The 15,365-nt window shown below is 28.9% G+C and overlaps 1 protein-coding gene across 1 annotated transcript; it reads right to left on the bottom strand.

Annotated features, from left to right (window-relative positions):
* Positions 1–7,105: 7,105 nt before the first annotated feature.
* LOC107606093 (phosphatidylinositol 4-phosphate 5-kinase 1) lies at positions 7,106–11,909 on the bottom strand. Its single transcript, XM_016308065.3, has 8 exons — positions 10,460–11,909; positions 10,204–10,368; positions 9,944–10,109; positions 9,435–9,545; positions 9,154–9,347; positions 8,935–9,065; positions 8,752–8,845; positions 7,106–8,178 (listed from the first exon to the last, which is right to left on the bottom strand). The coding sequence occupies exons 1-8, from the start codon at positions 11,551–11,553 to the stop codon at positions 7,869–7,871; spliced, it is 2,265 nt and encodes a 754-aa protein (XP_016163551.1). The 5' UTR covers positions 11,554–11,909; the 3' UTR covers positions 7,106–7,868.
* Positions 11,910–15,365: the final 3,456 nt, after the last annotated feature.

Below are 15,365 nucleotides of genomic sequence, written 5' to 3'. Positions count from 1 at the left end.
ATTATTATTTTATTATTATATTTACGATTATACTTATAATATGTTCAATTTGTTATATATTTTTCTATTATTCATGTATTATTATTATTTAATAAATATTTTATGTTCAAAATGTTATTTATTTATTTATTTTAACTAACCTATAATTTTATTTCTATTGTTATGTTATCGTTAGCTTTTTAAGATATTGTTAAGACTTGTTATGTCATTGTTGATTATTTAAAATTTGATGTTGAGACTTGTTATATGTATTTAATTTTTTTTATTTAAAAAATCGCAAATCCAAACCGATCCAAACCGCTTGTAATCGGATCGGATTTCCAAAAAAATTTCATCAAATCCAAACCGCACCGCACATAAATTAAATGTTCGGATCGGATAACTTTTTTCCTTAAAACCGAACCAAACCGCAGCGTGAAGATCCCTAAATTGGTGATAGCAGATACCTTTAGTCTTTTATATATTATAGAAAATAATGTTCTTTTCTCCTGCAAAATATCTAAACAACATTTTAGTTTCTTTACTTATGAAATGTATACTTCTATTTTTTTACATAAGATAAAATATGTTTACTTGTTAAAAAATTATCTAATTTAACTTTTTATATGTTCCATGAATAATGATAAAATATACAAATAAATAAAAATTATTGCATTATTATTAATATATATTATTTGAATTAACTAAATAATTATTATCATTAATTTATTTATATAATTATAATTATTATTGAAAACTATTTTGGTCAAATGGATAAAGTGTATGTTATTTTAATCCTAAAAAAAAGAGAAGCATTCATTTTATAAACAGAGAGAATGAAAATAGTATTATTTAGATATCTCTAAGAAAGACAGTATTATTTTTTCTATATATTTTTAAACACTTTATTATTATTATCTACCAATCTGATGTTAATATCCAAATTGCTAAAGATATATAATCATTTATATATTTTTTTTATCAGTTTAAACTTAAAAAAATAATTTTATAACATAGTATTAAAATCTTTATAATTTAAAAATTTAGAATTCGATGTTTTATTGATTCAAAAAGAAAGATTAAGACAAACAAAAAAATTATAAAAAAATTGATACAAACTTAAAAACATATCCTTAAATATTAAAGATATATACCTATTCATGTGTTTCTTTTTATCTATTTAAATTTTTAACAAAAATAATTTTATGACACAAATAAGTGTCTACAAGCTAGCTATGTATAAGTATTACTTTTGTACATAGCTAACTATTACATTTTTATCTCAAGAAGTACATATTAAATAAAAAAAAAAAAGAGTTAAGGTACTTCTTGAGTAATATTTAACGGATGGAATAATTAAAAAAGAAAAACGAAGATCAGTTTATGCGCTTTCATGACATGGTTACATACATACCCAATATCTGTGGTAATAAATTTTTAAAATTATTTATATAAAGAGATAACTATTAAGATAAGACATGCATGCACGTATGCTTGGATTATGGGTAATTAATAATAATAATAATAATAATAATAATAATAATAATAATAATAATAATAATAATAATAATAATAATAATGTATGATAATTATATCAATAATTATCATTCACTCTCTCTCATATATCTTTATGCTGACATGGCCAACAGTGTATACATATAGAAACAGTGTATATATATATAGAAGTTGCATTCATTATTATTGAAGCCGAACCATACCATACACGGCAAGGGAAGAAAAATGCAATTATACATAATGCTAGCTGCTACCTAGGCCATTTTTTCTTTAACGGAAATGTTTGGTAACCAAAGAAAATCAGTCAAAAATAGTCATAATTTATCTTATTTAACATTTATTAATTATTGTAATAATTAATTAATACTAAATAAGACAAGTTTCTGACTGTTTTTTTTTGTTTATCTAACATTATCCTTTGTAGTAATCGCTTTTTGTGATTTATAAACAATAGCAAAGAGATAAAAAAAAAAAATATATATATATATATATAACAAAAAGAAGAAAACAAAGGAGATAAATAGAAATATGGTAGAGAGAATTTGATGTTTGGTGGGAGCAATTTGCGAAAAAGATAACAAAATTTGAAATTTATAGCCACTAAAACTCAAATTTTTTTATCTCCTTCGTAAATCGCCTCCATCATATATCAACTCGTTACTACCATACTTCTAGTTACCGTTTTTATTTTTATTTTTATTTTTTTTTAGATTTCTTGCTGTTTACAAATCGTAGGGAACAATTTCTACTAACTTCCAATATCGTCCTAAAACACACATGTACATGTGCATCATGATCACGTATTATACCAAATATCATCTAATATTTAAAAAAATTAACCCTAGCTAGGTAGGTAAACATTAAATAATGAAAACGGAAACATAAAAACTAGGGTTTGGAATGTTATTACTGGTTTGGACATTATTGTTGAATATTATTAATAACCTACCAAAAGTGAAAAAGTGACAAAAGTTTCTGAATGCAACGTTATTACTGTGCTATTGCTATTTCACTTTTTAGCTGTGCATTTGAGACTTTAAGCTGGCCCAAATTTGGAAGCTATGTTACACAAACCAATTCAATTCATACTATATATCTACCTTACTTGTACCTTTAATAGTGAAAGAAAAAGAATGAACCAACCATTGAAGATATAGTTATGGGTAGTGTTTGTATTCATATAATTATTATTTAATTGATGAATATTATTGGCCTCTCTATATAAGTCACACTAGTATTCTTCACTACTTACCTTATACAAATCCATGTAGGGGCGAGTATGTGTCGGTTTGGTTCGGGTTTATGGTAAAATTAAAATCAAATCGATCAAAATGTAATTGGTTTGGTTTGGTTTGGATTTGTATTTTTTGTAAATGTATCTGAACCAAACCAAACTGATTAAGAACGGATTGGTTCGGTTCGGGTAATTGTGTAATTGGGTACCGATGACTTTGAAATTCATAAAAAGAAACCAAATTTTTATCTTAAAAATTCAACTAGTACAATAAACATGTAACATCAATAGAAATAATACAAACATGTTAAACACCAAATACATTAAAAACTAAACTCATTAAAATCCAAACATATTAATAATGAATAATCATTGTCTAATGAAAAAGTCATATATATATATATATATATATATATATATATTTAATTAATATATGATCGAGTTCGCGGGTTGGTTCGGGTTCCGTACCCCGAACCAATCACTAATAAAAGTCATTGGTTTGGTTCGGGTTGGACCCGATTACCCGTTAATTTCAGAACCAATTTAATTAGTTCGGTTCAGATTCGGACGGGTAATTGGGTACCCGCTAGTCCGCTACCCATGCTCACCCCTAAATCCATGTATATCAATTAATTTGAAGGAATGAAATTTGTTTTGAGACAGAGACGAAATAAATATATACAGTACGTACCTCACAAGAATTACGTGATAGTATAAACAACGAAATAAATAGCTTATTAATTAATATAAGTTATTCATCATAATTGTAATACCTTTAAATCAGTAAATTAAATCACCACGTGAGAAATGTGAAAGTTTGGTAAGTAATAATATATGTATATATAATTATTGTATAGCATTATATTATACGTTCTAGTTCTACTTATTAGCACTAATTATTAGTTATGTTATGCACCTAACTCATTTTAATTAAGTACGGTATTACATGCAAATGCACGCAAAAGGAAAAACTTAAATAGCTCACATGTACCTCATCAGAGAAAATAGGGTACCTAATTAATTAATTAATTAAATGTGGTTAGGGCATGGGAGATGTGCAATAATGAATACTATTAGATTTACCTATTTAGTTGTATGTTAAAATTTTCCTTTATTTTCTTTCAATTCTTTATTTGATTGTGAGGAAATAGATTTTTTTTCATAAAATAATTAATCACAAAAATAATTATACATATCATAATAGAATAATCAAAATTTTTAGAAAATGTTAGAAATATAATTATTTATGTATATTTTTCTGTTAATTTGTTAAATTTTTAGAAGAAATGGTTTCATGACATGATATTAAAGTTTTTATAATATAAAGGTCTAAAATTCGATATTTATTAATCCTAAAAAAAGAATTTCATTGTAAAAAAAAATCTATATAAAAAATCACATAAACCAAAAAAAAAACTCTTATATAAGCAGATTTGTTAGAAATATAACCATTCTATATCTATCTATTTATGTATCTCTTTCTATCGATTTAAACGTTTAAAAAAATAATTTTATGACACAATATCGTAATCAAAATTTTTTTTATCAACTTACCATATATATATAACCACCAACATCATATATATCATGACAATTATATCATATATACAACAACGTTTATTTATTAAATCAACCACTTATACAAAAAATACATAAAAATAATATATATAAACATACATAAATACATAATAATTAATATAAAAAATGAATTTTAATCTGTAATATAGTATTTTATATCCCTAACCAAATTAAATACGATGTGTTTTATAAATTGAACATTATGATTGATTATTTATACAGCATCACACCAGATCCATTCTTATATACTTGTGTCGGTCAGCACTTATTGTGTTTTGAGTTTGACTCGAAGAATAAAGTAGTAATTTCAATATGTACGGAATTTGATGCATATGCCACTGTAACATATTATTATTATTATTATTATTATATGGTTTGTAATAATATTGAACTTGAAGTAACAAATGCCATTATCATTACCATATTCTCTAAAACGGGATTTAAGGAACCCATCATTGTAAGAGATCAAGAAACCGATTTGTTTCAATCTCATGCTGAACATAAATCGAGATGAATGGTCGCTTTTTTCAGTCTGAATCAATGTGGGGGTGCAGATTAATTTAATTATTTAATTAATTAAACAAGTTATATGTACTTACAATATGCAGTGATTATTTGTCACAAAACTCGTCTTTTGGTAAGTAATAAAATAATTAAAGTTTAACTCACATGCATGGTAAAAATATATATTAATATTATTATTAGTAAAAGATTGTAAATATTTTATTTTAATAAATATATAAAATACATAAAAAAATATAAAAATAAGGTATATTTTTTTTGTCTTTAAAATTTAATAAATATTTTAAAATACCTTTTTAAGTTTTATTTTGTTTCAATTTCGTTTCAAAAATTTTTAATTTGAATCAAATATATTCTAACCAATAAATTTTCAAAAAATTTAGGATCCATCTAACAAAAATGAATGAAAATTATGCTTGATTCGTTTGTGTTGAAAGTTATTCTTATGAAATTGTTGAAATTGGTACTAAATTTTTTGAAAAAATTAGCTATTAAGAATATATTTGATATAAATCGAAAATTTTTGGAACAAAACTAAAATAAAAAAAAAACAATAAGAATATTTTAAAATTTTTATTAAATTTCAAAAACAAAAAATAAACTTTACCCAAAATGTAAATTTCATATTTTTTAATAAAATCTTTTCGATTAACAACTTTAACATTTGTCATAATTAAATACAAGTAATTAATAATTATTGTTCAATAATATGGTGGGAATGACAGAGAGCACATGGAAAAAGCAATTGCCTCTCTGCTTAGACAAAATAAAAAGGGCAAAGGCGTGTTCCTATTAAATACGGAGATGCACAATTTCGGGGATTTTTTTTTATTTATTTATTTTGAATTTGTTATTGTACGGATCCATGAATAATTAATATATGGTGAGGCTTAATGCTTGTTTATGCAACACTTTGACACTTTAATTAATTTTTATGAACTTGTTGGTCAAGGATGAATCAATCTAACACGTGCTTGCCATCTTCCAATGAAACGTTTCATTATCATCTATTTGACACATATTTTATTGAAACATAAATTTTAAAGAGTAATGATAAATTGATAATTACCATATTTCTTCATAGTGATCATGAATTTGAATTAGAATAATAAAAGGATATATAAAAGCTATGCTGAGAAGGGAGTTCTAGTTCTTGAAATTAGATTAATTAAACTCTTAATTGATAATAAAGTTCGAAAGAGTATCCAAAAAGTAGTATGGTTTTCTAAAAATCCTCTTAAATGTAACAAAAAAATATGTAGGAAAATTTATGTAGAGGATAAATTAGTTGTCAAATACTGAGGTCAAATAATTTAATTTTGGGAGGCACACGCTAGTAGTAGAATATGAATAAGATTCTGACTCTTTTAAAATTATATTATTATTAGAGAAAAAAATACATTATTAATTATTTTTGAATTAAAATAATAAAATTTATAAATAATAAATATTATAAATTTAAAAATAATTAAAATATTATTTTCTATTAATATTATTATTTTAGAGAATTTTTTATGAATAATAAATTAAAGAGGTAATTAAAGAAGTTGTAGGTGAAATTGGTTGGTTAATTAATAATTAGTGGATTAAAATGAAATGAGGGAAAGAAGAGGAACAGAAGGGTAGGGCCTTCCTGCACTCACAGTGACGTAGCGTACATTGTTTGCTTCATGTCTCATGGCGGAGACTCTTCCCGTAAAATTAATAGTTAAAAACTGTTAAATAATTTAATAAATTTAATTAAATTTATATTTAATTATTTTTAATTATTAATTTTATATAAAAATAATTATATATAAATTTTTATTTTTTATTTTTTATATACTATGAAACTAACATACACCTCAACTATTACATTGAATCAAGGATAGTAAATGTGTGTGTATAAAGCTTTACATCCAATTAAATAATGAAAAATATTTAAGTACACAAATAGAAAAAGAATAAATAAAATTGCGAATTGAGAAAAGCACAATATTCACCTGCCACTGAGTTTGACCTGCGCAGTGAATTTCAAAGAGCATTCAGAAATGGGACGCATCTTACACGGTTCCCAAAGTAAAATTGACAAGACATAACATAAGATTTGTTTTACAAAATCCCATTCCCCTCTTCATTAAAATCCATAGCCGTTTTACTTACTTCAGCGAATCAGGGAGCGCCACGACCACGATTAAGCAATCAGACAGGCTTCGAGATTAGAACTTAGTACTAATACAAGTAGGAGGAGTACTTTTTATCTTCTCAATAAACCCCGAAAAGGAAAGAATTTTAAAATGAAGAGTCAAACATTGAACAAGCTTAATTAATATTTTGTTGTTGTACAAACAGTGGAAGGCGTGAGAAAGTAGAGAAAATTGAGGAGGATAAACAAGGAAGCCAACCGAATCTTTCTCTTGCTTTCTCTGCTTTTCATACCACTACCATTTCCATGCACCACAAGTCCACAACCCTCATCGCTTTCACTGCAAAACATTTTAATGTTCTTCAAACGAAAGAGTGCCATATGTACTATTTACATTCAAAAGAAAGTGACTCGTCCACTTCATAACCATGTCTCTCCAAAACATCTCAAACTAGTAAACCAAAAATGGAAGAAGAAAAAAATCGCATACCCATTATCCTTTTTTCTATAAAAACTGTACATTTTCTTTATTACTAAACTATTCCTCCACCTATCATCTTCACATCATGTAACCACAAAAAAATTCCACAACCCCTTCAAGAGGGGGAAAAAAGAAACAAAAAAGACCCTTTCCTTCATCTTCCATATACAGAGATCTCCTTGCATTCAATTCACCTTCCTTATAATTGACAATGGCTGTATGTTAAAATTCAGCCACAAAAACAACCTGAATACTGGGCGAGCTCCCTCGCTCGCTCGTTAAGCCATAAAAATGATGGCCTGTTCTTGACCAACATGTCCCTGGCAAACCATAAACCTCCAAGAAGGATTCCATCTCCAGCTGTTTTTCCGGGATACTGGGATCAATCAGGCAAATTTAACAATCATGCGAAAAGGACACTTTTTCTTTCATGTCTACCTGTCTTCTATGAAGATTCTGCTTACGAAATCGCGAAATCTCTTGGAGTAGAGCTTTGGATCAACAGCTGAGATTGAAGAAGAGTCGACCTGAAAAGACTTGTACGCATGCTCCAGCTTCTTGCTGATATCATAGTCTTGCAAGATGTCAATAATCCCAAAATATAGAACAACATCGCTAGTCTCTCCATTGCGATAAGGGGTCAAATGGCTGATTCCGACGGTTGTATATTGATCGAAATCACTCCGCCGGGCCATGCGCTCTGCTCTTGCAGGCATATTGGCACCCAACCTAATCAATGGTTTCCTGAAACAAGTGAAACAAAAATTAATACATCAAGTTGCAGGGTGAAAATTCTACAAAAGCAGAAAGAACATACATGAAGAGGTACTACAGAAATAATTATCTCAAGAGACAATCACCATTGACAAGGAATTATTGCCAGGCTAAAGGTAAAATAATAATAACTTTTAAGTTCTTTCTAAGGAAATCAGGACCACAACCTGTGCCCCCACAACCTGCCAAACTATCCCACCCACTTGCCTAAGATAATTCAAGCTACTTTCAATTATTACCATGGAAATCATCAATTCAACAATACCATGGGAAATACTAGGCTTCTAGAATGCCATTAAAAAGTCACAGCTCAAACATAGCATGCATAATTGCATATACAAGTCTATACAACATCTTAGGCTTTTTAAGAGACAGCAATAACCATGCACCCTTTCTTTGGTCTTTGTGGGAACTAAAAACTGATTGAGGGAATTCATAGTTCCATCTACTTTGTATGGATGCAGGAGTTACAACTTAAAACAAGCTGCAATATCAATTTAAAATTAAAATAATTTAAAGGAGCTGGAACAAATGTCAACATACCGTCCAGATTTAACTCTATCCCTGTCTTGTAACTCAGCCTCGAGGAATCGATAACCACGCATGAACTTTTCACTCTGATAGGAATCTTCTTTACCTAAAAGGTTCAACAGAATAACTTTTATCACTTTTACAATAACATAAAACTTACCAGCTGAATACAATGAGGAGAAAATGAATCCATACCAGAGCGTAATACAAACGGTGACAGTCCCATTTTGTCATATGTATTATCATCACGGAAATGAAGGCCAACCAAAAGACTGTAATCCATAATCCCCTCAGCTTCCAAGAACTCGCAATCCCGCTCAATTTGTCTGGACATAATAGCAAAACAAGATTAAATCAAGAGATTTGTAATTTTTTCAATGCCAAATAATAGATAGGACATGCTCAACAACTTACTTCATGAGATCCTGGAACCAATTTCTTTGTATACGAAAGACAAAATTGAGATCCAAGTCCTTGAGGGTGGTAGTTTCATCTATCTCCTCTTCGGATTTATCAGTTGTACGGCCATGTGAGGATCCTTTCAAGTCAAATCGTCTATGGATTGGATACTCTGAGCAGAAAAGGTTGCCCATCACAATGAACCGGGTCTGGATTTCATGAATGATAAATTCTCAGGAACTGAGATGCAAAAAGTCAACCCCGAAAAACACAAGAATATATGTACAAAAATATACCTTTTGGCCTCCGATCGGTTTTACACAGTGTACCCCATAGAATTTCGTCACAAGTGAATTCTCATACTGAGAAACATGTTGGTAATAACTTCGAAGCATCCGAAGAAGCACCTATAGTTTAGACACCAAATCCAAGTATCAACATAGATGTCCATAACACCAGAGAGTCGCAAATGCAGGGAATTGAATGCTTTGATTTTGCAATACATTATAATCAGTAAATTATAAAAGCTAGAAGCCTTTCCACAAAATCCAACTGTGTGTATTATGAAAGGAAGTTAACAACAACAATCTACTCCATTGGACTTGCATAACAAGCCAAGGCATCACTGAGACAGAAACATATGTCTATTTGGCCATTGACCACTGCATATGACTAGTGCAATCAAACTTTGGAACTTATTTCCCACACACTATTGCAAATTCACACACCAAAAGACGTTTACAGATTCAACACGAGACAAAGGCTACAAGTCTATATAGCACAGATATGTATCTATAAGTCTAACCTTGACTTCGGATTTCTTGACTGTCTTGATCATGAATCTGTCATCTTGGGTCAAGTAGAAGTAGCTTCCGCTTTTCCCCGGTGACGAAAGCTCCCTAAGAGCATCATTCCCACATACGGCCAACATGTAATCGGCAGGATCCACCTGAAATAGCTTCCTCAATTGCCTGAAAAATCAAAAGGACAATAACAGAATCCGATCAACAGAAAGCAAGAGGCCAATAAAAAAGTGTTGAAGAAAACACTAAACAGACATAATACCTAAAAACCATGGGGCAATAATCCTTCCACCGGAACTCCATGGACTGATGCGGCGGTGTAGTCTTCGATCCTTCCGGCGGAAACCTCGTCCAGAACTTCTCCTTGGGATCAAAATCACTTTGTTTCAGCACTCTGGATATCGAAGCTTCCTTCCCAACAGAGTACCTAGCAGAATCAAAAACCAAAAACAGTTCAAATCGCGAGCATTGAAAGACGAAATTTCATTTCAGACACCAAAAAATAAATAAAGACTCACCTTATTCCCAATTGCAGATTAAGCATTAAATCATAGTTCTTATGCCCCTTTGAAATAGTCTGACCGGGCCTCTTCACCTCCTTGGAGAAACAACGAGGCTCCGTATGAAACTGCTTCTTCTGCTTCTGATTCTGATTCTGATTCTGAATCTGATTCAGCTTCACATTATCACCATCTTCACGATCCGAACCAGTTCCATCATGATACAACATCGACACATTATCAATAATATCACACGTGATATCACCGGCATCACCATCCTGTTCCCAGATACAAATCTTCCCGGCACCGGCACCGGCACCGGCACCCGCACCACCGTCGACGGAGGACCTCTTTCTCATCGTTATGGTGAAGTTATCCCCCCAAACGGGACCCTTCCCATTACTACTCCTGCCAGGGTAGAAAGTACCGTTAAGCTGGTGCTGGTGCATCATAAGGTCCCTACTCCAGCATCCAACGTAGCAGCTCCCATCCGGCCACGTGAAAACACCTTGCCCCTTCGGAACACCGTTCTCCCACTGACCTTCGTAACGGTTTCCGTTACGCCACGTCAGCGTCCCTCTCCCTGAGATAACGCCGTTCCTCCATTCTCCAACGTACTCGTTCCCGTTCCTCCACACGTACCTACCTTGCCCGTCTTGAACGTTGCGCTTCCAAGAACCTTCATAGAAATCGCCGTTCGAGTAGCGTTTCTGGCCGTACCCGTGCTTCTTGTCGGAGCTCCATGACCCGCGGTAGGTGTCCCCGTCGGATCCGGTGAAGGTTCCGAACCCTTCCATTCGACCAGATTTGAACTCGCCCTCGTAGGTTGCGCCGGAAGGCCACGAGAATTTGCCTTTGCCGGAGGCTTTGCCGCGCTTCCATTCTCCTTCGTACATGCATCCGTCGGACCAGAGGTACTTGCCGGATCCGCTCGGAGCGTTCCCGGAGAAGTTTCCGGTATACAAATCGCCGTTCGGTAAGAGGCGTTCGACGGCGGAATCCGGTTCGGTGACAAGACTTGTTGGTGTCACCCTACGGCTCCGGCCGGTAGAGACCACCGCGGTTGCCGGCGGTGATGGCTTGAGAAGGTCTTTTTCTGCGTCGGATTTCATTTTGAGTTGGAAAGTGGTGGCGGAAAAAAACTCAATGCATTCTCCGGCGAGCTAAGGTGAGAGGCATTATGATTAATAATATTACGATAATAACCCTGCAAGTGTTGTGCCTTTTTCTCTCTCTATGTCTAGAATTTTGTTGTTGTTGCTGAATGAATGCTTTTCACTTTCTCTTTTGTGTTTTGAGTACTCTTTCTTCTACTTGTTATCTTCTCTTCTTCCCTTTGCGTTTTTTGGGGAAATGGGTTGGAATTGGATTCAGACTTTTGAGAGAGAGAGAGAGAGACAGAAAGTGTTGCGAGTCTGTATTACTAGGGCAGGGGCAGGGCCACTTTATTTATTTATATTTTCAACTTAAATGCCTAATTCTTACTTACTTAATTAATTACTAATTAGGCGGCTTTGCCTATGAAACCTTGCTAACTCTCACACTCTACTTCACCAAAGTTTAACACTATGCTTTATGCTTTTCATTATTTTATTACTCCCAACCTCATTTTCTTCCACCATCTTAATTTTCATAATTTCTTGGTATAAAGTATTATTTTATATTTATAGAACACATTTTTAAAAGTTAATAATAAAATTGTTTTTTAATACATTATAAATATAAAAAAATTTAATAATTTTTAATAAAATATTTTCTTTTATAATAATCTTAAAATATGTTTTTAGGATATAAATTAGCAAAATTTATTATATATATGTATAAAATTATTTTACATTAATAGTGTATTAAAATTAAAATATAAATAATAATATAATTAAAATTGTCAGCAATATTTTGTTTACCTTATTCCAGCTAACTACCAATTGTGTTGAAGTTATTTTATTCTAGGACGAATATACCTTTTTGCCCTTCTGTAAATTCTTTGTCTTGGTCCAATGACAGCGTATCTGTGTCTTCCTTCTTCGTTGGTTTCATCGTGACGAAACGGTATCCCCTAGGCTTTGCTCTTCCCTTTTTCATTTCTTTATTAAGATTTTTTTTACAAACATTAATATATTAACCATTCTTTTTTTTTTTTTTTGAATTAGGTAAATTATAAATTTCATGATATAAAATTGCTAGTTAAAATTTTGTATCTACATTTTCACACACAAAAGCATAAGTTCAGGTATTACTATTATTATTATTATTTATATATATATGAGGTTAGCAGAGCATGTAATTTCGACCAAATATTTTGTTATTAGCTTTTTCTTTCAAGATTTTGGAAGTAATGTTTATGGGTCATTTTTCTTGGTCTTAAATAAATAATATCAACAGTTTCCTGTGTTTGGAGGTAATTGTTCTGTTACTTATCGTTTTCTTATATCGATGTTTTATAGGAGTTGTCGGATAATATTACATGAATATAGAAGATATTTTATAGTAGTGTCTACAACTTCCATATTTTAAAAATTAATATGTTAATTTTCTACTAATTAATTTTACAGTTTTATTCGCCTAAATGTCTCAGTTTTGAATTTATTGAAGTAAATTATCCAATATAAAAATATATAAAAAAAAAATCAACTAATTGGAAATAAATTTACGTCGATAAATTAATTAAAAATCAATTTTATAGAGAAATATGTTACAAAAATTAGTTAAATTTATATACTAAATAAATCTATATAAATCGAATTACGATTTAAGTATTTACATGTAAGTCGAATTAGTCCAATTCAATTTAGCATGAATCCAATATTTATTAAAATAGAAAAAATATTATATAATTTTTGAGATTTAAGCTAAATTCTTTGCTAAATTTAATCGACCTAATTCAGTTTATTACTGTATGTATATATTACGTAATATATAAAAAAATAAAAAAATAAAATTAATACATTACTTTTCAACGGACTCATTCTCTTTTTATAACAAAATACTCTCTTTTTTAATCAAATCATGGTTACTCATTTTTTTTTTTTTGACAAATTAAAACTATTTCAATTATATGTTTATCATCCTAAATTAACCCGATCAAATCTTATATTAGGATAAAAAAAATACCAAATATGAGATAATTTGGTGTTAAAAAAAGAATTAGATTTAAAAAAGATGTTATTATTTACAAGAAATTTAAAATTATATTTTAAAAAAATTATTGTTCACAAGTTTTTATTAAAATAGAGTATTTTTAGAAACTAATTTTAAATCTACTTGTGAATAATAAAAACTTTTTCAAACCTAATTCCATTTTAATACCAAATTATCTCATATTTGGTATTTTTTATCCTAATATATTAATAATTAATGTTATGTAAACACAAAAAATTTATCAACAAATTAATTATTTATATAAAATATATATTAAAAATAAATTAAATATCACATATATTTATATATAAATACACATAAATTAATTTAGTAATTGAATTTCGATGTATACATAATATTTCTGTTATATTAACTAGTAGTATTAGATGCCAATGAGTAATATTGAGTAGGCAATTATATATATTAATATATATAACAAAAAAAATATTAACCAAAACTTATCAAAATTTATTTTTTTTATTTTATTTAATGTATTTTGTAATAAATAAATATTAAATAAGATAAATTTAGATTTTTTTTTCCTTCAAACATTACTATATATTGCCTTTTTGTATTTTTAGTGGTTTAAATAAGTTTTTTTATCTTTGTGAAATATTGAGTTTTTTGGTTTTCAATTTTTCATTCCTGTAAATCCTATATATTTGCATTTCTTACGTCATTATTAGCTCACAGAACAAATTAAAAATAAAGACTAAAACTAAAATCTTTTAAACTTTACTGCATCAAATTAAAGAAAATTATAGAAATCATCAAAATAAAAGATCGAATATTTTATAAGGATAAAAAACTTATTTAAACTATTGTAGTTCTTGTTAAGCCAATAAAAAATGAACTGAATTTGGGAGCAACCGAATCAAATTAAAATGAAGCATACTTTTGTTTTGGGATTATTAGTCATAATAAATAAAGAGTAATAATTATTAGGAATTTCCATTCATTTTTTATTATTGTCTGAACTTTTGAATAAATAAAAAAATTAAATATATATTTTATTCTTGAAAATATCACATAATAAAATTTATTTTTTATTTAAAAATTAATAAAATAATTAAAATGATAATTTTTAGCAATCCTAATATTTTTTTAATGAACAATATATTTATAAAATTATGAAATCATACTTGTCTTTTTTTTGGTATTATTTAATTCGATAAATTAAAAATTAATTTATTGTGAATCTGAACTCTATTTAAAGGTTTATTATGCGAGTTTCTGGGAGCTGTGATGCCAAAAAAAGGAAAAGGAAATATAGAGGATTGGACCTATTTCCACACTGTGTGACCCAATTTGAGGCCCAATTTCCGCATCGGATTTGAAATTCTTAATTTCTTACGTGCTAACTGCTAGCATAAAAATCAAAATTCACAAAAACAACTGTAGCTAAATAAAAACATTTAATTAGATAAAGATATAACAATAAAAATATTATTTTCGAAAAATGTAAGTGTAACAAAAAAAATATATTAAACCAACGAGTTATAACTCAAATAATATAATCTTTTTATCTTTATCTAAAAGTCTTCAATTCAAGTTTCACTCATAATTTTAAAATATATATATATATATATATATTAAAACGTTTTTGTTAAACATATATGCGATATACCCTTTTAGTGATGAATGGCGGAATTTATATATAAATATTTAAGATTTAAGAAATACTTATAATTTTTAATATAGAAAAATAGTCAATATTTTTAATTAAAACTAAATGAATCATAATTTTTAATATAGAAAAAGTCAATATTTTTAATTAAAGCTGAAT

The sequence above is a fragment of the Arachis ipaensis genome, chromosome B7 (genome assembly GCF_059453495.1).
Source record: "Arachis ipaensis isolate K30076 ecotype BB chromosome B7, ASM5945349v1, whole genome shotgun sequence".
Classification (NCBI taxonomy): domain Eukaryota; kingdom Viridiplantae; phylum Streptophyta; class Magnoliopsida; order Fabales; family Fabaceae; genus Arachis; species Arachis ipaensis.
The sequence above is the reverse complement of the archived record's forward strand: the minus strand, read 5'-3'. Positions and strand labels throughout refer to the sequence as shown.

Coding starts and splice junctions, on each gene's coding strand:
- LOC107606093 (XM_016308065.3), bottom strand. CDS start 11,553: ATGAAATCCGACGCAGAAAAAGACCTTCTCAAGCCATCACCGCCGGCA. Junction 9,546..9,943: donor TCAAGAAATCCGAAGTCAAG/GTTAGACTTATA, acceptor TCTAAACTATAG/GTGCTTCTTCGGATGCTTCG. Junction 9,066..9,153: donor TGGTTCCAGGATCTCATGAA/GTAAGTTGTTGA, acceptor TATTATGTCCAG/ACAAATTGAGCGGGATTGCG.